General features: G+C 46.3%; 1 protein-coding gene across 2 annotated transcripts in view; it reads left to right on the top strand.

Annotated features, from left to right (window-relative positions):
- Positions 1 to 216: 216 nt before the first annotated feature.
- ARHGEF9 (Cdc42 guanine nucleotide exchange factor 9) overlaps positions 217 to 21387 on the top strand; it is a 182099-nt gene continuing 160928 nt past the window's right edge. For both annotated transcript variants that reach the window (XM_056859261.1, XM_056859260.1), the window contains exon 1: positions 217 to 269. In XM_056859261.1, coding sequence (XP_056715239.1) covers positions 240 to 269 — 30 coding nt within the window. In that variant the 5' untranslated portion in view covers positions 217 to 239. The remainder of the gene's footprint in view (positions 270 to 21387) is intronic.

The following is a 21387-nucleotide window of genomic DNA, read 5'->3' as shown; positions in this document are numbered from 1 at the left end:
AGGATAGCCAGAAGGGGTTTGCTTGCCCGTTGTTACTAGTAAATGGAGATGCCGACTGGATCTCAGAAAAATGGGTGGGGGAACCACAGCTAGGGGCTTCTTTGAACATCATTAATAGCTGCATGTTCAATCTAATTCTTGTTCTCCCCCCTTTCTCCCTAAACTCTGTCTCTTTTCATAATGTGGTTATATTTCTCTTTGGATCAGGTATTCTGTACACAGCCCAACTGCTGTGTATAATGACCGAAGGAAAATTGCCAAAAATCAATGTAAGTTTTTTAAAAAAATGCAATTCATTTTAGTTAATAGAGCCCACATTTTATGGTTCCTTTTTTTTCTTGGCTTGTCATTTTTCTTTTTTTAAAAATGCAATGGGTGCTGCTTGTGATGACTGAAAACATCCTTAAATTCTCTCATTGTATCCTGCTTGCTTGCCTGCTTGCATGTATGTATGGACGTGTCTTCTCTGCTTGTGCTATTCTTGTGTGTGAAACGTCTTGTGAATGATGCATCTGTGTTGAGGAGAAGGGGGAAAAGGAACCAGAAGTTTGACTTGGTATGTTTTCTTGATGGTATATATAGTATTCCGTTTCTAAACAGGGGGTCATAATATTTTTAAAAATGCGTTTTAGCCAATAGTATATGAATGGAGTTAATGCATTAACGACATGCCTCAAATATTGCTAGCTGCTGGTGTGGAGCTGACAGACAGCTCTCCTGTCTGACTGATGGATAGATCTGTTATAGAGGAGACGTGATTTCATTTTCAGCTGCTGAAACTGGGCAGTAGGATCCAGGGGCTGTTTTGGCTGCTCCTCGGTTTCCTGTGGAAGGGAAGGAGGTTTCAGCACGGGGCTGTGTGCAGATGTGTGTGATGAATTCTCTGTCAGGAGAACACATGGCATTTAAACGCAGAAGGCTCATGAGCCAGTGGCCAGTCTCAGCCAAAGCATCAACGGCTGGTTTTTTAGTATTCCTGTCGAAGCAAATGCAGAGCTGAGCTGAGCTGGGAGAGCTGCAGTGATTTATATGCTGCTGCCTAAAAATAGATGCTCTTAGAAGGAAAGCCACAGAGAGGGCTTGCTCTTCTTTATCCAACGCACTGTGGGTGAATTTCCTGTGACACTTGGCTCCCAGTTTTGGCGAGAGAGGAGGATTTTATCTTCTTTTTCAGGGAACCTGCAGAGGGCTGAGATTTTTTCCCCCTTATCCATCTCTCCCTGCCCCCCAACCTTTTTGAGACCGACACCTTTGTATGTAAGTCCTGGAATGCCATTGGCAGTGATTTCCCTGCCTACCTAGGTCCCTTGTGAGGAATATCATCTTCTGCCTCATGGGGCAATGCTGTCTTCTGGCATTTGTTGGGAAACCTGAATGGCCTAAAGAGACTTTTTCATTCAGTTGTCGAATTCTGTACATTTCTTTGTTGGACAGGATGATCAAAATTAAGAAAGAGCTCTGAGATTTAGGGGGCATTTGTGGCAAGGCACTTAAAAATGTGGATTAGGGTTAGATGTTTTCAAGAAAAAGACCCAGGGAGGCTCTTCTTCGGCATACAGCATGCTCACCCTAGATCTGGGACTGTAACCAAAGTTTGCTTTATAGGCCAAATTGCCTCTCTAAACTTGGCAAAATTAATTTACAATTGTAACTAGAGATGTCATTCTATCTATCTATCTATCTATCTATCTATCTATCTATCTATCTATCTATCTATCTATCTAATTTTAATCCCATCTTTCCTTCAATGGCCCATTGTCAAAAGGCCTCCAGTGGCCTCCAATGTAAAAAACAAACAAACAAAAAACCCCAGACTATTCTACAGTCTGTGGTGAGCTGGGAACAACAGCAGAAAAGCTTTTAACATATGCATTGATGGGACTGCTATGATGAAAACTATAATCTGTAATCTCTAAGTCAGTCTGGAACCACTGTTATGAGATTGGACCTGTATGGCAAAATCGTCTGCTTATGATCTCCCTAGTAAAGGCCCCAGGAGCCCCGTGGCGCAGAGTGTTAAGCTGCAGTACTGCAGTCAAAAGCTCTGCTCACGACCTGAGTTTGATCCCAACGGAAATTGGTTTCAGGTAGCCGGCTCAAGGTTGACTCAGCCTTCCAGCCTTCCGAGGTCGATAAAATGAGTACCCCGCTTGCTGGGGGTAAAGGGAAGATGACTGGGGAAGGCACTGGCAAACCACCCCGTAAACAAAGTCTGCCTAGAAAACGTCGGGATGTGACATCACCCCATGGGTCAGGAATGACCCGGTGCTTGCAAAGGGGACCTTTACCTTTAGTAAAGGCCCCACCTGACTGACCATAGCCTCTTATGATGGGTACTGGGAATCTCCGTAGACTGCCATAGTGGTATTTCGTCCAGCTGCAGTGCCTTAGGTCAGCCAGATTAACATACTGCCTGTAGTGCTTGTTATATGATTGTGCTCTCGTGATATTAGCAGTAGAGTGTTAACTAATGTATATGGGGCTTTTCAGTGTGACACTAAAAAGACAGGTCCCTGCCCTGAGGTGCTCACAATCCACATTTCAACAGAAGGGAAGCCAAGGAAGGAGATGGAAGGGTAACCTCGATCCTTGGTTGGCAAAATCATGCCGGGAGAAGACGAGACGGGCAGTTAGGAGCATTATCAATAGCTCATTGAGCCAAGGTGTGCTTCTTAGAACTGGCGGGGGGCAGCTCTAACAAAGCAACTTCAGGCTTTCCTGGATGATCCTCTGCCCTTGATCCCTTTCAGTCTGGATTAAGGCCTGGCTATGGTACAAGGCTGGCACTGGTTTACTTTATATGGGGCTGCCCCAAAGATGCCCTGGAAACTCCAGCCAGTGCAAAATGCTGTGGCTTGCCTTGGAGAGCCAGCATGGTATAGTGGTTAAAGAGCAGCGGACTCTAACCCGGAGAATCAGGTTGGTTTCCCTGCTCCTCCACATGAAGCCAGCTGGATGACCTTGGGCCAGTCACAGTTCTCTCTGAACTCTCTTAGCCCCACCTACCTCACAGGGTTCTGTTGTGGGGAGGGGAAGGTAAGGTGATTGTAATCTGCTTTGAGACTCCTTAAAGGTAGAGAAAAGCGGGGTATAAAAACCAAATCTTCTTCTTCTTCTTCTTTATTACCTGGAATCAGCTGCAGTTCACACATTACATCTGTTTTAAGAGCATTGTGCAAGCTGCCTTTTGGTTTCCTGGACCAGTTCAGGGTGCTGGTTATCAGCCACCTGCCTTCAAGACTGCAATTTTCACTATGGTCTTGGGTGGTCACTCCATTCTTTGAACCCATAGCATGCGCAGACAGATCTGGTCAATGTCTGCATGTACAGAGCTTCTCTTCAATGGCTCCTGTTTTGTGCAACGGTCTTCCTGAATGTGTCAGGAAGTCCCCTGGGCTGCTAGTATTTTAGTGCTGTTGCAGTGCTGAACTATTTAGAAAGGCCGTTCTAGTAGATGGCTGGGTGCACTGATAGTGGATGTATAATGACTGTGTTTTTTAAAACCTACTTTAATTGTCGTACATGCAGTTGGTTTATTTTGAGACGTACTTTGGATGACAACCAGCCTTGAGACTTTTTTTTAGAAGAAAGGCAGGCTAACAATGCTTTCCTGAGTTCTTAGGAGGCCAGGAAGGTGCTGCGGCGGCGTCTGGGTTCCTGCACTGGTGTCCGGGCAACTTATACCAGCATTAGTGGCCCGAACGCCAGCGGGAAGGTCCGGACGCTTGTCGGTGGCCTGGGATGCCAACAGGGCCTTCTGCCGGCGTCCGAACACCGTCAAAGCCCATGCCAGCATCCCTGGAGGTGTTCCCTGGGTGTCTCGGTATCTCAGGAGGCGTTCCTGGGGCGTTCCGGTGCCAGGCTGGGGGAGGAGCCACCGTTAGGCTGCCTCCTAAGCCCTTTCGGGCCAGGAATGCCCCCCTTTTTTTTGCGAATGAAGGATTGCAGGATTTTTTCCTATGAAGGATTGCATGGATTTTTAACAGCATGAGGAGGTTTCAGCAGGGCTGAAACCTTCTTCGGAGGCAGCACAGCCACGTTGCCTCCAGTGACCGGTGCAGGCATTTCTCTCAGGAATGCACTGTAAACATGCCACAAATGAATAAATAAAAGTGGATTAGTATCGGCAAATGTGGTTATGCTTACTATCTGCACTGCTACTGATATTGTATGATGTGTTGCTACTTATCCAGCTCAAATGACCTTCTTTTCCCACTGAAAATCTATATACCACTACCTGAGAGTAAGTGCCATGGAAAACAGTAAGATTTACTGCTGAGTAAACATTATAAGATTAGATGGTGGGTTCATGAACAGGTTTTGCTTGGAATTCTCACAAAAACAGCCTCCACATTAAGTATCCCCGATTCCCAATTTTACCCATGAGATTTTACATTTAGCGTTCTCCGCTGTGTTTTGGAATCAGCGCTGCTTGTGCCAGGAAAACAAAAACTAGGAAATGCGCCTGCATGACAGCTGTGCATGGTGCACTGGCCTCCAGCAAGCAGATATTTTTGGAACATTATCATTGTGTTTGATAAGAGTTTCAGAAAATGCATGGAGGCTTGGCTCTGCGTGGGCAACAAACATCTTATATATCGCAAAGAGTCTGGTTTTCTGAACACTGAGAGCCTGGGTTCTGCACCCTTACCAAAAATCTGAGAATGCATTTCCCAGATGTTCTCCGTTTCTGTGACTTAAAAAGGGGTCAGTCGCAGCCCTGTTTGCCGTTAGCTGTAATGCTACGGGAGCAGTCAGATTAAGCTGCGTTTGCTCCTGAATTTGGTCAGTATTTGGACAGAACATCACCAAAGACGCTGCTGTACATAGTGTTGCAAAATCAGAGGGCAGACTTCTTCGGTCTAAGTTGGTATGAAGAAAGGTTGCAGGATTCAGGTGAGCTGTAATTTCCATTCTTTAGGCCATTTGTCTAACTTGGCTCTGAAAACATGATGTCCTGTTGGATATTTCTCTGCCATTGGGGATAGGTCTGTCCATGGGTGACTGTTCTTGTGTAGTGGCCTGCGACTGTGGTGCTGTTTAATCATGATCTGTTTAATCCTGTCTGTCTCCCCAGATGTAGCCACATCATTTCAGCAGAGAGTGAAATAATTCTTCTGTATACATTTTGAGTGTGAAAAGTACCACTTACGTGTAAGGTGTGATTTTGGTTCCTCTCTGGAAAGAAAGAGCCGGGCATGTTTAATGCCTTCCTTCTGTCATAGACCAAGAGCAACTCTGTGTGCTGTCCTTAATAATGGAGATCTTATTTATAACGACGAGGTTTTCTGTCACTGAACTTATAATTATGTCATCTCAAAGAGCTCCTATTACTGATAATGTTTAGACTGTTCAAAAAACTACATCTAGATGGGCCCTCTGTTGATGCAGGGTAGGCTTGCCTCTCCTGCATTTTGATCCCCTCCTTTGTGGAAGGAATTAGGAAAGTATCTCTTGTTGTATTGCTAATGCCCTCCTGCATGTACTGTTTGCATGGGGAATATTCCTTTTTTTCTGGCAACCCAACAGGCAGCTCTGATGGCATAACCTCCCCTTATTGGCACCAGATAAGGAGAGGGAAGATATACCTGCCAGGCTAAAATGAGCTGTTAAAAAAAAATCATCCCCATTTCCTAGTGTGGCTTTTACCTCTGCCAGGATTGTGGGACAAGCTACAAGAGCTAGGCCCAGTGCTCGGCTTGTTACTCACCTGCCCACAATAGGAAAACCTCTGCCTTGGCCATGATCCTCCACCCTTGCAAACCTGAGTGGGAGAAAAAACGGTCAGAAAATGGCCTCCAAAGTGTCCCTCTGAATTTCCCTGTGTCTTTGCGGACCTTACCATAGAGATGAGGGGAAATTCCTAGAGTGTCACCCAGAAGTGATGTCACATCCTTCCAAAATTCCACTCTCCCTAGTTACTACCCTCAAAATCTCCTGATATTTGCTGAGGCAACACTGGCAACTCTACCCAGTACAATCCTAATGCATGACAGGGGAGAACATTAGTGGGACATTCCACACGTACATTCCACCCAAACCTTTTCTTCCAGTATTCTTTGAGCTCATGGGTTCCTGATCAGTCCAATTATTTCTCCCATTTTTTTGCCTTTTACAGACTCTCATCTGCTCTCAACATCCCATGCTTTCTGGAGCATTCTCTGTCTTCACCAGACCACTTGGCATTTTCTTTTTCTTTTGGCTAATTTACAATGTCAAGTTTTTTCAGTATACCTAGGTATCCTCTCATCCCCCATGTATTCCTGCCTTCTTTGTGGATGGTCTGGTTTTGCTATGCTCATGACCGGCCCAAGCCGTCCGATTGATCATTAGTTATAGTGAGGATCATGTCAATGCCCATAAATAGCCCAAAGTAATTTTTGTCAGGGTTTTGTATCAGCTGTGTTTGTATGCTGGGGAGTTACACAGAACTGGTTCTGACATGTCAGGTAACCCCTGCTATGCGAGCAAGTTGGAAGGTTTGTTTGTGGGAGGACTACTTCAGTGATTCTGATAGACCAGGTTTTTTAATGGTAATTTCACTGGCCTTTGTCTCATTCGGTTCCATCAGTCTGTGTTAGTTTATCAGGAGGTCCACATTTCCATGACGTTACTGAATTAATGTAGGAGATCATGTCTGTTTTTAATATTATTTCTGTTCTGTATTCTGTGGATCTGTCTCTTCTGCTTTGGCTGTGACATTTCATGTTTTCATACTGGACAAGAGGAGAGTTTCAGGGCTTCAGTCAGGGAGATATGGGTTTTCTGCAGCCGAATTCCCCAAGGGCACCAACATTTTCACTTCAGCACTAACACGACTGCCAGGTGAAGTGACCTTGCTTGACTCCTGATTGGGTAGCTTCATGAGTCACTGTTGAAGTCCTAATTGGGAACTGTGAGCCTCTGCAGTAACCACTTATTCTACTGGGCCAGGATGTTGCTTCTTTAGTTCTTGCATTTCTGGTTGTGGACCTCTGAAGATCGGTCACCATTTAATTATTTTTTAATTGCTGCTATTACACCATCACATTATTACCACCTTTAGACAATATTCTGGTGGCATGGTGTAATGGTGCTTATGCTCTCAAATGGGGGGGAATATGGAAGAGTACATCATCTGAGACCAATAAAGGGGGAAACAGATTGAAGCATCATGAGGACCAGATGCTGACACTAAAGGCATGCCAAAGACATAGACGTTTGAAGTAGCGATATTGTGCATTGTGTGCATTCATAATATGCATTGTGTACATATTTTGTGTTTATATGTGCTTCCTCCAGGAACCTCCTACCTAACTGCCGACCTTTAGACAGTGCCCTTAGATTCCATTAGAACCAGGTCCCCAACCTCCGTGAGCCCGCAGGCATAGGCTTACCAGGTCCTGTCGGTTTTCTGGGGCGTGTGGTGAAGGCGCGCGCTTGGTTCGATGCCCTTGCACGCCCGTGTGCCTACATCACTTCCGGTTTACTTGGAAGTAATGGGGACACTCTCTCAATCTCGGCTGAAACTCTATGAATTTGCTAGAGGCTGAATTTGCTAGAGCGTCCACGTCGCTTCAGGGTAAACCCTGAATTGACGTGGGTGTGTCACACGTGCTCAGCGGCATGGGGTGCCCGCCGGCCCTCAGCTGGTCGGCAGGCAGTCCGGTGGATTGGCGGTAGTTAACTGCCACCACCTGGCACTTGGCAACCCTTCAGGATTCTGGCACAGCATGGTGGGTGCTGCTACAAAATGGCTGCCTCATAATGGCTGCCGCAGCTTCCTTTCAGTCACACAGCGAACATTAGGGTTGCAGGGGGGGGAAATGGAGGTTAGTCCAGTTCCTTATGTGGGGCAATATCCCGGCACTCACTTGTTGTGGGATATACCACCCTTGTAAGTCAGCAGAGTAAAAACAGCCAAAAGGTAAGTGGAGGAATATGAACAGCTCACGTATGTAAGATAAAAGAAAACTGTATTTAATAAAAGGAATATAATGTTCTGTAAATAAACAACATTCTCTCCGTAAGAGGCTTGTACCATTCTTATATTCAACTGAAACATTGTTACTTCTTCATTGTGTGTGAGGCAGAGAGCTAACACAGAGTTATACAGAGAGACTTCTGACAGGATCCGAGTCTGAGTTCATGCAGAGTGAATACTGACAGTTGGAAGCGTCCGTTAGAACTAACTGCCACCTAAAGGGAGGGGCCGACTCCACAGGAGCTCAGAGCCCCCTGCCAATCAAACTAGGCCCAGCGTTAAATCCAACAAGGGTTGCCAGGTCCCTCTTCTCTACCAGCGGGAGGTTTTTGGGGCGGAGCCTGAGGAGGCAAGTTGGAGAGGAATGTTGACGCGCCTTTCTGAGCGCACCCTCCAAAAGCGGCGTTTGGGAAGACCTCGGGGTTGTGGTGAAAGGCCACGAAAGGAAGAGAATGTCTGGGCTACAGATGAATGTGGCACTAGAGAATACCATCCAGCTATACCGGATCCAAACAGCTTTTAAAGCTGTTCATCTTTCCTTGGAACAGAAGTCACATTTTGCAAGTGATATCTCAATTAAAAAAAAAAGTTAGCAATTGTTGTGACCTAGAATTGGTTATTCCAGGAGAAATAATCTGTTGAAAAGCACAAACCAGAGGAGGTGGCAGTATGGTCAGGTTGAAACTCTGATGAGGAAGGTGTAGGCAGAGGAGGAACAGAAACTATCGTCTTCCTTTTCTGCCTGACATCTGAAAGAAAGCGAGTGATATATTGAATGACAGTGCTGTTGTTAAGAATTACATGATATGGATATTGTACTACTTACCTGATATGTGATACAATACTTACCTGTAATAGGAAATAGGAATCTTTTACACTGTTGGTGTTTTTGTTCTACTTTTGTGGAAATTGTTATTATGAATAATAGTGTTAATGTTAAGGTTTGATTCTGTGGGGTTTTTTGGTTGTAACTATATTGTACACAGAAGTGTCTATATTTGCTAACCACTTGGAGGTTGGCAATCCTAAGTCTCACACTCGTTTTGGGCACAGCATCATCTCCTCTGATTGGAAAGCAGCAAGAAGGCCCTTGATTGGCCCGTCCTGCTACAAATACGAGGGTCCTGGTCTCAGGCCTGCTCAGCTCACTGGGGCATGCTGCACACAGAAGTTGCTATTTAGAAAATATATCTGTTGCCTGTCTAGAAGCCCGCTTGAAGCAGCTAATAATAAAAACATTACAGTAATTTTTTTTAAACCGTACAATTATTAATATTTACATAAGCTATGAAACTGCATTCGGTATCCTAAAATTATATCCCTAAAACAGCCCACAGTCCAGATGCAGACCATGGAAACAGTTGAACGAGATGGAATCCTTTAATTAAAATGTTTTTGGCCTAATGCTTTAAGGAGGACAAAGTCAAGTCAAAGCAAGCCTCAAGGGGGAGGGCCCTCAAAAATCAAGGGGCCACCACTGAAAAAGCCCTGCCTCACCCACCTCGCCATGCTGGCAGAGCTTGGGAAGAGGCTTTGGGAGGAGGTGGTCATTCCTGGCCCCAAACCGTTTAGGGCCTTATAGGGAAGAACTGGCAGTTTGAATTGTCCCCAGAAACATTTTCAGCCCAAGCTCCCAGCTTCAGGAACAGAGATCCTGAGCTGCAGAATATATTTTCCCCATTGCAAGTAGTAAATTTGGCTCCTCAGGACTCTTGGATCATGGAGTTAAAATCATTGCTTCGTTTGTTCTTTCTCTTAGAGTTCAAAGCAACTTTACAGATATTACTCAGTAACCTTTACAATGGCCACTATGTGTGTGTGTGTGTAAAGTGCAATCAAGTGACAGCTGACTTATGGCAACCCAGTAGGATTTTCAAGGCCAGAGACGCTCAGAGGTGGTTTGCCATTGCCTGCCTGCATCACCTGGACTTCCTTGGAGGTCTCCCATCCAAATGCTTGCCAGGGTCAACCCTGCTTAGCTTCCAAGATCTGACGAGATCGGGCTAGCCTGGACATAGGCCTTTTTCATGAGAGTGTGAGGCCCTTGTGATGGATTCATTGACTCTGGCTGCCGTCTAGACAACCTCTTACTGAAGAGGCAGGGGACAGGACTGTGAAGCCGTGCAGTCCCAGAAGAGGTGCAGGGAGAACACCTTGCCACAGTTGAGATTCAGAGGGTGTGGCTTGCCTAAGGGGTGAAAGGAGATGTCTCAGGGCAGCCATGCGTGTTTAATTTGACAGGTTTAAAGGGGTGTAAGGTTGCCATCCTCCAGGTGGGACCTGGAGTTATCCTGAAATTTCAGCTGTGCTCCAGACTAAAGAAATCAATTCCCCTTGAGGAAATGGCAGTTTCAGAAGGTGGACTCTTGTCCTGGAATATTGTATATTGAGGTATACAATAGTATACCATAGATTCTAGGCAAAATAGGAGTCGCCATGGGAGTCCCCCTCCCCTCCTCAAACTCTGCCTTCCCTGGGTACCACCCCCAAATCTCCAGGAATTTCCCAATCTGGAGCTGGCAACCCTAAAACTGCAGGAGAGGGGTGAGGTCTGACTTAAGAGGTGCACAAACGAAGGGAACAGAGACGTTCTCTGCTTACTCCTCTGTGTCCATCAGATGTGATCTTCGAGTGTCGAAAGGAGGGGGGATTCCTAATGAAAGGGGGGTCCAAATTCATGTATTCTGCAAAGGCTTCCCCCCATCCTCTTGCTGTGCTACATCATGGCTCCCGCGCCGAATACAGGAACTCTGGCTGGACAGCAACGACAAAGAAGCAATGAGAAGGATTGGATTGGAACAATTTATAAGTTAGGGGCCTGCCACACAGCGGTGCCCTCCGCAACCCTACCCAAGAACAGGCCCATTTCTACTTTCTTGTCAAAACCGCCTTGTTTTCCCTCGGGGATCATCTCTCCCCCCACCCCAGCAGTCTTGGTGAAATAGAGGCCTTGACTCCAAGAGACCGAGCTGAGCTGCTTGTAATTAATGGGGAGAGACTGCAATCATTCACCGGTGTTTAGATGACAGCCAAATGGATTTTCTGAGTCCCTCTGGTCAAGTTTAGATAAATCTAATCCCCACAGTGCCCAGGGCCAGACTGCACCAATCTGTTGGAAACTGATGGTGCTGCTGAAGAATTGTCAGAGTCTTTCCAGTTGGATTAAAATAAGAAGAAAGGAAGAAGCATGAAAAGAGAGCAATAGATAAGATGCTGCGTCCCTTAGCAAGAAAGAGCTGTTCTTATTTGCACCTAAATGCACACTCTGCAGACAGGGATAGCAGGAGACTCTCTAGGAGATCAGAGATTTTGTTTCTCTCCGTATTATTAATACAAACAAATTCATATTGCATCCATCTCACCTTGATGGGACCTTGGGAGAGGGCGGCAGGAGAGGGCATGCTCAGAATGCTTGTTCCTCCCTACAAAATACAGCACCACACACCTGTCTGCCTACCTGTATCAGATGAGAGTCTGGGTTAGAGGAGTAATTCCTAGACAGATGGAGCCCTGGAAACTGTCATTTTTGTCATTAAATCTGTGCTCAGAAGCTGCCTGTCCCCTCCCCCCACCTCCTCTGCCTACACCTTCCTCATCAGAGTTTCAACTTGACCATACTGCCACCTCCTCTGGTTTGTGCTTTCCAACAGATTATTTCTCCTGGAATAACCAATTCTAGGTCACAACAATTGCTAACTTTTTTTAAAAAAAAATTGAGATATCACTTGCAAAATGTGACTTCTGTTCCAAGGAAAGACGAACAGCTTTAAAAGCTGTTTGGATCCGGTATAGCTGGATGGTATTCTCTAGTGCCACATTCATCTGTAGCCCAGACATCCTCTTCCTTTTGTGGCCGTTCACCACAACCCCGAGGTCTTCCCAAATGCCGCTTTTGGAGGGTGCGTTCAGAAAGGCGCTTCAACATCTACATTTTTGTCATTCAGCTATTTAGAGCTTCCTGGTTGTCACCTGTCACGTTGATGCATGAAACATTGACTGCCACTAATGAAGTTGTGGCTTTGTATATGTGATATGCACGGAGCTCACTCTTTTGCCAGATTTCTACCTTCCAAGAGTTGGCAACCCTATGCCAGATCCACCGCCTGGCACTTCTGATATAAGAATCTTGGGGAGAAATGCCTGGAAAGGCCTCTGCAGCTGCCTCAGACCTCAAGGGCTACTAATAGTCAGAGCATACAGAGGAGCCACTGGATGGAACCTGGCTGGTACTGGCAAAGGGAGCTTTGACACTGGAAAGCTGACACCCTTGAAATCTGGTTAGTCTTTAAGCTTCTGTAAAGAGCTGGAGAAAAATGGGTAATTGTTTGTGGCGTATTCATCATACTTTCACCCGTGGTGAAATAATCATTGGTCTCCAGCCTAGTATAGAGATACTATTTAATTTGGTCTTCATCTTCTTTTTTGTATCATCATCATCATCAGCCCCGTGGCACAGAGTGGTAAGCTGCAGTACTGTAGTCCAAGCTCTGCTTACGACCTGTGTTCGATCCTGATGGAAGTTGGTTTCAGGTAGCTGGCTCAAGGTTGACTCAGCCTTCCATCCTTCCGAGGTCGGTAAAAGGAGTACCCAGCTTGCTGGGGGTAAAGGGAAGATGACTGGGGAAGGCAATGGCAAACCACCCCGTAAACCAAGTCTGCCTAGTAAACATTGGGATGCGACGTCACCCCATGGGTCAGGAATGACCTGGTGCTTGCACAGGGGTCCTTTACCTTTAAAAAAAAAAAAATCATTATTATCAACAACATCAACAACGTGGAGGATTTTTCTTATATTCCCAAGAGAGAAGTTAAACCTCTTTAATGAATTGCTTTGAATCTAACGATCTGGTTGCACTAAACCTTGTGTGCCTGTGTTAAACATGTGAGCATCTGGATGTTTGGTCCCGGTACGGGCTGTGAAATGTAGTGGAGGATTACGGTTACATAATTGTTTGCGATGAAGAACTCCATTGCAGTGGAGGCAGGACGGCTTCCGCAGGCAGCCTTTGTTAGCATCATCAAGCCATGGGGGTATGCAGCTCTGCCAACTGACCTTGTTTTCTTGCTCTGTGCAGCTGTGTCAGACTTGCAGATCCGCAGATCTGCTCAAGGTTTGCCTCAGTTGCTTGAGTCTGGTTCCCCCATCTCCAAGAGAATAGCAAGAGCAAAACTTGGGGGTGGGGGGAGCTGGCTTTTCCTGCCCTTTTTGTGTTGCGTGCAAGAACACGGCTCGTGTGTGTTGCGGGGGGAGAGGGAGAGAACTCTCCACTTCTTCTTTTTGTAATCACACTGTATTTCTGGAACGACAATCAGTGCCCTTTCTGGCTTCCTCCCACGCACCCTCACCCACTCCTCCACCTACATACAAAACAGATTGTAATCAACACACACTTTTAGCCAGCACCTCTGTGCACCTTCTGTGCACTGATTTTATGCACCTTTTCCACTCTTCCCCCCTTCTGCCCTGTATGTGTACTTGTGATTGCTGTATAGATTAATGGGAAATTAGGAATGAAATCTCAGCATTGTATTAATTAGCTGTGGAGCTTTAAGAGCCAGTTCCACAGGGCTTCAGAGTGCTGTGCGTGTATGCTGGTCTGATCATTTAAGAAGGAGAGACAGTTTCTTTCCCCAAGTGTGGTGGTTTTGGGGCCTCTGTTAAGCACTCCAGCCAGGTAATCTGTTCAGGTCAGAGGGGCATGCAGAGCAGCACCATCGAACAGACGGCGCCCTGGGTGAACAGTTGGGATGGAGTCTGCCAAGGAAGAAGCACCAAGTGGTCCAGGGCTGGATGGAACTGAAGAGAACTCAGCCCAAAAAAAGCTAGAAGACAGGAGTTTGCCTGCCGTGGTCTCCTAAAGCCACAGAGGATCATCAAGGGAACAGGGAACAAGCTAAAAATGAGCATTAAGTACAACAGTTGAAAGGCAATACAAATGCCATTCTTCAAAATCTTCTTTGTTCAACTGGAAACAACTTGCATCATTTTGTGCTGTTTTTTGTGTATCAAGAATTGTTTTTCAGTAGGTTTTGATGATCTTTGGCAATACTCTTAGCAATCGGTTTCAAAACCTCCCTATAGATGCTGAGCCTGGATCATTGGAACAAAGGTTCAGCGCCCAGTCCTCTCTGGTCTCTTGGCTTCCTGTGGATGACAGGACTCAAACGTCTGCTCCCCAATGTAGGAATAGGCGAGTGTTGGTTATTGGGGATTCCCTACTGAGAGAGGTAGAGGGTAAAGTGTGTCGACCGGACTTGTTGTCTCAAGAGGTGTGTTGTCTGCCGGGGGCATGCATCCAGGATGTGACGGAAAGTCTGGATAGACTTGTTAGACCCACGGATCATTATCCCTTCCTTCTTATTCATGTGGGAACAAATGATACTGCCCAGCATAGCCCAGAAAGTATTAAAAGGGACTATACTGCTTTGGGGAAAAAGGTGAAGGAACTGGGAGCACAAGTTGTGTTTTTGTCTGTTCTTCCTGTAGTAGGCCACGGATTGGGAAGAGAACGAAAAATTCTGGAAATAAATGAGTGGCTGCATCGATGGTGTCTCCAAGAAAGGTTTGGTTTTTTTGGACCATGGCTTATGCTACCTGGATAATGCTCTTCTATTGGGAGATGGCTTGCACCTCACAAAGGTGGGTAAAAATGTGTTTGGCTGTAGCCTTGCAAGCCTGATAAGGAGGGCTTTAAACTAAATTTTCCAGGGGAGCTAGACATTAATTTAAAGCCTCAAGTGAGGACAATAACTGCAAATATAGACAGGAACGAATCGCAGAGGGTAGCACATACGCAAGAAAGACAGTTCAAAAACTTAACAATGGGAGGGAAACAATCTTAAATAAGCTGCCAAGAGGAAGGACCTGTGGTCTAAGGTGTCTCTACACTAATGCACAGAGCATGGGAAATAAGCAGGATGAACTAGAACTGTTAATAATACAAAGCAAATATGATATAATAGGCATTACGGAAACCTGGTGGGACGAGTCTCATGGTTGGAATGTATTAATTGAAGGGTATAACCTATTTCAGAGAAATAGACCAAATCAGAAGCAGGGAGGAGTAGCATTATACGTTAGGGATGAATACACCTGTGAGGAGATCCAGGTCTTAGACACTGGAACCCAGCTTGAAACCATCTGGGTAAAAATTAAGGGGGAGAAAAATAGTGATGTCATTGTGGGGGTATATTATAGACCCCCAAGCCAGACTGAGGAGTTAGATGATGCTTTCCTGGAACAGATGTCCAAACATTCAAAAAAGATGTAGTAGTAATGGGAGATTTCAATTATCCTGACATCTGTTGGAAGGCTAACTCTGCCAAAACGACTAGGTCCGACAGATTCCTCACTTCCCTTGCAGACAACTTCATAGTCCAAAAAGTGGAAGAAGCAACAAGGGGAACAGCCATTTTGGATCTGATCTTAACCAATAATGATGACTTGGTTTATGGGGTAGAAGGAGTGGGATCTTTAGGTGGGAGTGACCATGTTCTCCTGGAGTTTGTTATACAGCTGAAAGGAGAATCAAGAAATAGACAAACATGTATTCTAGACTTTAGGAAAGCTGATTTCAATAAATTTAGGGAACTACTGGGTGTGATCCCGTGGGTGAGAATATTGAATGAGAAGGGAGTACATCAGGGGTGGGAAACCTCCGGATCAGGGGTAGAGCATCTGCTTGGGAGGGGCTGTGGATCAGTGGCAGAGCATCTCCTTGGCAGGGGCTGTGAATCAGAGGGAGAGCATCTGCTTGGGAGGTGCTGTGGATCAGGGGGAGAGCATCTCTTTGGCAGGGGCTGTGGATCAGGGGGAGAGCATCTGCTTGGGAGGGGCTGTGGATCAGTGGCAGAGCATCTCCTTGGCAGGGGCTGTGGATCAGTGGGAGAGCATCTCCTTGGGAGGGGCTGTGGATCAGTGGCAGAGCATCTCCTTGGCAGGGGCTGTGGATCAGAGGGAGAGCATCTGCTTGAGAGGTGCTGTGGATCAGGGGGAGAGCATCTCCTTGGCAGGGGCTGTAGATCAGTGGTACAGCATCTCCTTGGCGGGCAATGTGGATCAGGGGGAGAGGGGGAGAGCATCTCCTTGGCAGGGGTTGTGGGTCAGAGAGAGTTCAATCCACGGCATTGCTGGCTCGGGCAATAAATGAACAGAGGTTGGTTGCCATTGCCTTTCTCTGCATAACGACTCTGGTATTCCTTGGTGGTCTCATATCCAAGTACTAACCAGGGCCAACCTTGCTTAGCTTTTGAGATCTGATGAGATCAGGCTGGGCTGGGCCATCCAAGTCAAGTTCCAGGCAGCATGTAAAATTTCTCAATAAACAAAATGTACTTCATAGTTTCTCTGGGCCAAAATGGGTAGGTGTCAGACTTCAGTACCTCGTTGCATTTCAGCAATATTGAACTTCACTCCAGACGTTGCAGAGAGTTTAAAGTTTTATAAAGAAAGCAAACGGGTTCAGTAGGTCTATACAAACTTAAGGTCAGAATACAGATGGGGGAAATACTGGTTGTCTTTATAGGGGACATACAATAGGATTGATTACAGTAATGTCAGAACACAAAAGGCTGAGGTGCAGCGGAGCTGTCTTGGAAGGGAAGGATACAAATTTACAATATGGAGGTCTTTAACCAAAGGCTGAATGGCCATCTGTCAGGAGTGCTTTGATTGTGGGATCCTGCATTGCGGGGTGAGGGTTGGGGTCACTGGGGATATGGGGGGGAGGTGGTTGTTAGTTTCCTGCATTGTGCAGGGGGTTGCACTGGATGACCCTGGTGGTCCCTTCCAACTCTGTAATTCTATCTTTATATTGTTTCGGGGTGTTTCTCTGTCTCAGCCCTCGCTGTCCTCAGCCCTCATTGGCTTTTAATTCTTTTTGGTTGTGGTGACCTCCTGTGATTTTGCACTTGTCCATCAGTGCTGCTTTGCAAATCCCCCTGAGACCCTGATTGGTTAGACCTGGTTTCTAGGGTTGCCAACCTCCAGGTGGGGCCTGGAGTTCTCTCAGAATTACAACTGATCTTCAGACTACAGAAATCCATTCCCACAGAGAAAATGGCTGCTTTGGAAGATGAATTCTAAGGCATTATATCCTGTTGAGGTTCTTCCCCTCCCCAAACCCTACCTTCCCCAGGCTTCATCCCCCAAAATCTCCCAGAGTTGGCAACCCTACTGGTTTCTGAGATGCTGTGTCTATGAGCACGTGAAGGAGAGCTTACCCCTCAGTAGCTTGAAATCAGAACTGCTTCTACCAGTAGCAACATGGGTTTCAACTGGAACCTTACCACCATTCGCTTATTGTGTATATCCCACTTTTCTGCCCAGGGGGGAACCAAAGTGGTTTCCAACATTTTCCCCTTCTCCATTTTATCCTCTCAACAGCCCTGTGAGGTAAGTTAGGCTGAGCGTGTGTGACTGGCCCAAGGTCACCCAGCAAGCTTCCATGGCAGAGTGGGGATTTGAACCTGGGTCTCCCAGATCCTAGTCCAGCACTCTAACCACTACACCACACTGGGCCTTTAGAAATGACACGGTCAGTGTTAGCCAGAGGTGGGATTTGTAAGGGCTTCGTTTGACATTTCCTGGGGAGGAGGCTGGCCATACTTGGTTCTGTGCAGACCTCAGTGATATGGCAGGGACAGTTGTATGTTCTTGCTTGTCTGATTGAGAGGATGCACAGGTTGCTGTGGGGGGTGAGTGCAAGAGGGAGAGAGCACACCGCATACCCTTGTACATACTATTCAGAGCTGCCATATTAGACTTTCAAAAATACTGTAACTTTCAGAGCTGCCGAGTGTGAAATGTGAGACACCCACTAAGCAGGCATGATAGAAATCAGGGATAGCAACCAGACTGTACAGGACGGAGACATGGTGGAATGAAGGGCAACCAGCAACCCCCCAATCCCAGCTTCTGTTCAGAGTTGGGGATTATGGTTTACTGGTGAACCACTGGTCAACCTCTAATGAGATCCAGTGTGGCATAGTGATTAGAGAGTCGGACCAGAATCTGGGAGAACCAGGTCCGAATCTCCGCTCTGCCAAGGAAGCTCACTGGGTGACCTTGGGCCAGTCACACTCTGTCAGCCTGGCCTAACACATAGGGTTGTTGTGAGGATAAAACAGAGGAGAGGAGAACGATGTAAGCTGCATTGGGTCCTCATTCTGGAGAAAGGTGTGGTATAAATAAAGAAATAAATAATGAGCACAAATGTTGTGCCAGATGGACCTCACATAAGAGTGTGATACAGGCTGAGGATTGCTAGGCAAGGCTTTTCTCACCAGAATTAGGATCGTGTGCATGTTGATTAAGAGACCATGAACCTGTGATCTTGGTTTGTAAGCTGGAAACGCATTGGTGGACCACCCAGATTCTAGTATGAAAAAGGAAGGTGAGCACCCACACTGAAATCAGGCCAGCCATGTTCTAGCCAATTGGCTGGTGGCGTTTACCATGAATAGCTTTCAAAAGAGGATTATAATTCTTTGTAGATGATCTGGCTATGTACCAGCCATGAGAATCAAGCATACAGCTTCTGTTTTCAGAGGTGAATGTCCTTTGATGGACAGGGGCTGGCAATGAACAAGTGGAAATGGCTGTTCCCCTCCTAGCACCTGCTCATGTTGATGCATTAGCCATCCCTACCCGGGCAGCACACTTTACTCCTCAGCCTGAGGCAATGGCAAGAAATGCCCTTTGAAGACAGCCAGAATCCCACCAATCTGCCGTGTGAGGGTAGAAGTTGGAGCTGACTCCCCCCTCCCCGGGCAGGATTTCAGTTAATTAAACAAAGCTGTGCGTTTGTTCAAATGTCTCTTTCCAGGCTGTATAGGACCAGCGCTCACCTCTCTACCTGCTCAGTTGGTCTGAAGTCTGTCATTACTTCTGCAAAATGTTCTCACAATAAACTGTGTTGTTGTGTTATTTTAAAAAACTCCTTTTATCCCACTGCTAATCTTCACCTCTTATCCTGCAGGCTTAGGATCTATAGAACATGGATCAAAATGCTGTCACGTCCTCCTCACCTGCCCTAAGCTGCACTTATAAAGATGCATAGAATGCTTGGGAGGAAGGCATCCTAATGGAGGACAGCTCCTCCTGTTTATGTGGGGCAAAGGCAAGTCTGCCACTTGGTGAAGTGATGGTTGCTCCCTGCGGAGCATAATCTGTGAAGTATAACGTGCCTGCAAACACAAGTTGGTCACATCTGTAGTTTAGATTTTTAGATTCCTCCTGTGTGGGAAGGCCCTCAGGGTCCCATCTTCACCAGTGGAAGCCGACTGCGGAAAAGGCGTTCTGATAAGGGTTGCCAACTGCCTGGAGAGAGAAAATGTCCTGCCCTTGTGACAGAGGCAAAACGAGATGTGATTTACCAGGCAATGCTATTTACCTCTGTGCTGTGAAAGCTTTTAACTGCCCATTTCTGCAGTGAGGACAGTCAGATGGAAGGGAGGAGGGAAGCTGGATGGAAGACGGGGAGAGCCAGCATAGTGTACTGGATGGAGCAGGGGTCTCCAAGGTGGTACCGCCCATGGTCACCGTGGTACCGCTGACATCTTTCCTGGTGCCTGCCGAGTATTCTTCGAATATGTGTGGGGCCAGGTGGGGCTTTTGCCAAACAAGACTTCTGATTGGCCATCAGAGATCTGATTGGCTGTGCAGATACTTTAAAAGTTGTTTCAGCAACAGCTGCTACCACAGCACAAGGACCGTCACTGTGTATATGCACAAAAATATTGTTAAACAATATGTTCATTTTAAAAGGCATCCTGTTAAACAGAGCTTCCTCCAGGAACACTGAAGAGTTACTGTTAGAGCTATCTATGATCTCACTTTCTGACATTTTGTAGTTGGCTCCGCCTTCTGCGACAGCCATTTTGCGCTCACCACCCTTTTTCAGAATTCCAAAGATGCCCATGGACTTGAAAGGTTTGGGGACTCTGGGATAGAGCATTGGACTGGAATCTGGGTTTAAATACCAACGCAGTCCAAAAGTTCACTACACGTCCTTGGACAAGTCGCTGCCTCTAACCTATTTGCAAAGTCGTTGTGAGGATAAAATGAGGGAGGGAGAATCATGTGCACTTCCCTGAGCTCCCCAGGGAATGTACCAACTAGATAGGTAGGGAGTTAGCTTCCAGGTGACGTGTTCCCACAAACTCCAGAACAGAATTCAGGCTCCAAGCACACGTGCCTTTGGAGTGCCAGGACTGTAGGTTCTGGGAATGGATCTCCTGTCATGTTTTTTGGCCCTGAAAAGCAGGCCTGGAATTGGGTGGGGGACAGAACGAGAGAAGAATATGGATCTCTGCTAGAATTGCCAACAGGCCTGGATAAAAATGTGCCATCCCTCAAATACAAGCTTAATGGGAATGATATTTACCAGGTGATGTTATTTACTTCCATGCCATGAAAACCAGCCCATTTCTACACGTCAAGCCCCTATTAAGGAGACCGGACATAGCATTTTCCAAGATTAAGTGGAACTGGAATTTGCCAGGTTTAAAGGTAGCCTTAGAGACTGTATTTGAAGTGCTTTGTGACCCTAAGAAAAGTGATAAGTACATCAGAAGAAACTGAGTGGATCCGACCATCTCTAATTTATTTTTGTTTATTCGTTTCCAAAATTTGTACCCTACCGTTCTGCCCAATGAGGGCCACCAAGGCAGCCACCACTCAAACCAAAGCGTTATTAAAAAAAATCATAAAAGCAATTAAAACCAAAACTAAAATACAAATTAAAACTACACAAAAACAGTAATTAAGGCGTAGGGCAGGAAGGAGGGGGTTATTAAAGGACTGCCTGATGAAACAAAGAAGTCTTCTTCACCCACTGGCAGAAGGCATCAGCAGAAGGAGGCAGAGTTCCTGAGTTTTGGTGCCATTACTGAAAAGGCCCTTTCTTGGGTTGCCACCTGCCTGATCTCAGAAGGTGGGGGAGCCCAAAGTAGGGCCTCAGAAGATCCAGCATCCTCTTTCCCACAGTGCCAGCTAAATGCCCAAGGAATGCTTACAGGCTAGGTTTCTCCTTGCTCCACGGCATATGACATTCAAAGATATACTGCCTCTGCATAGGGAGGTTCTGTTTAACCATGATGGCCAGTAGCCTTTGATAGACTCACCCTCCACTTGACTTAGTCCCTTTTAAAGCTGACTAATCCAGTTACCATCACATTTCACGGCAGCCAATTCTGTTAGTGACTTACGTGGTGTGGGAAGAATTCTTCTGGTTTCTTTCTGTTCTGAACCTATTTCTCTTAGCCTTGGCTAAAAGACTAGAGGTTTTCTCAGTGCCAAGCCTGCTGTAAGGTACCTCTTTAGAGGCAAGGCTATGCCTATGGGTTTAAAAACCTATGGTTTTTTAAAAGCTGCATGGCCAGCAGAAATTCAACAGGAGATGTCCTCACCAGTGCATCTTGCT

This window comes from Euleptes europaea, chromosome 13 (genome assembly GCF_029931775.1).
Source record: "Euleptes europaea isolate rEulEur1 chromosome 13, rEulEur1.hap1, whole genome shotgun sequence".
Lineage (NCBI taxonomy): Eukaryota > Metazoa > Chordata > Lepidosauria > Squamata > Sphaerodactylidae > Euleptes > Euleptes europaea.
Note: the sequence above shows the minus strand (reverse complement) of the source record. Positions and strands in the feature narration are given on the sequence as shown.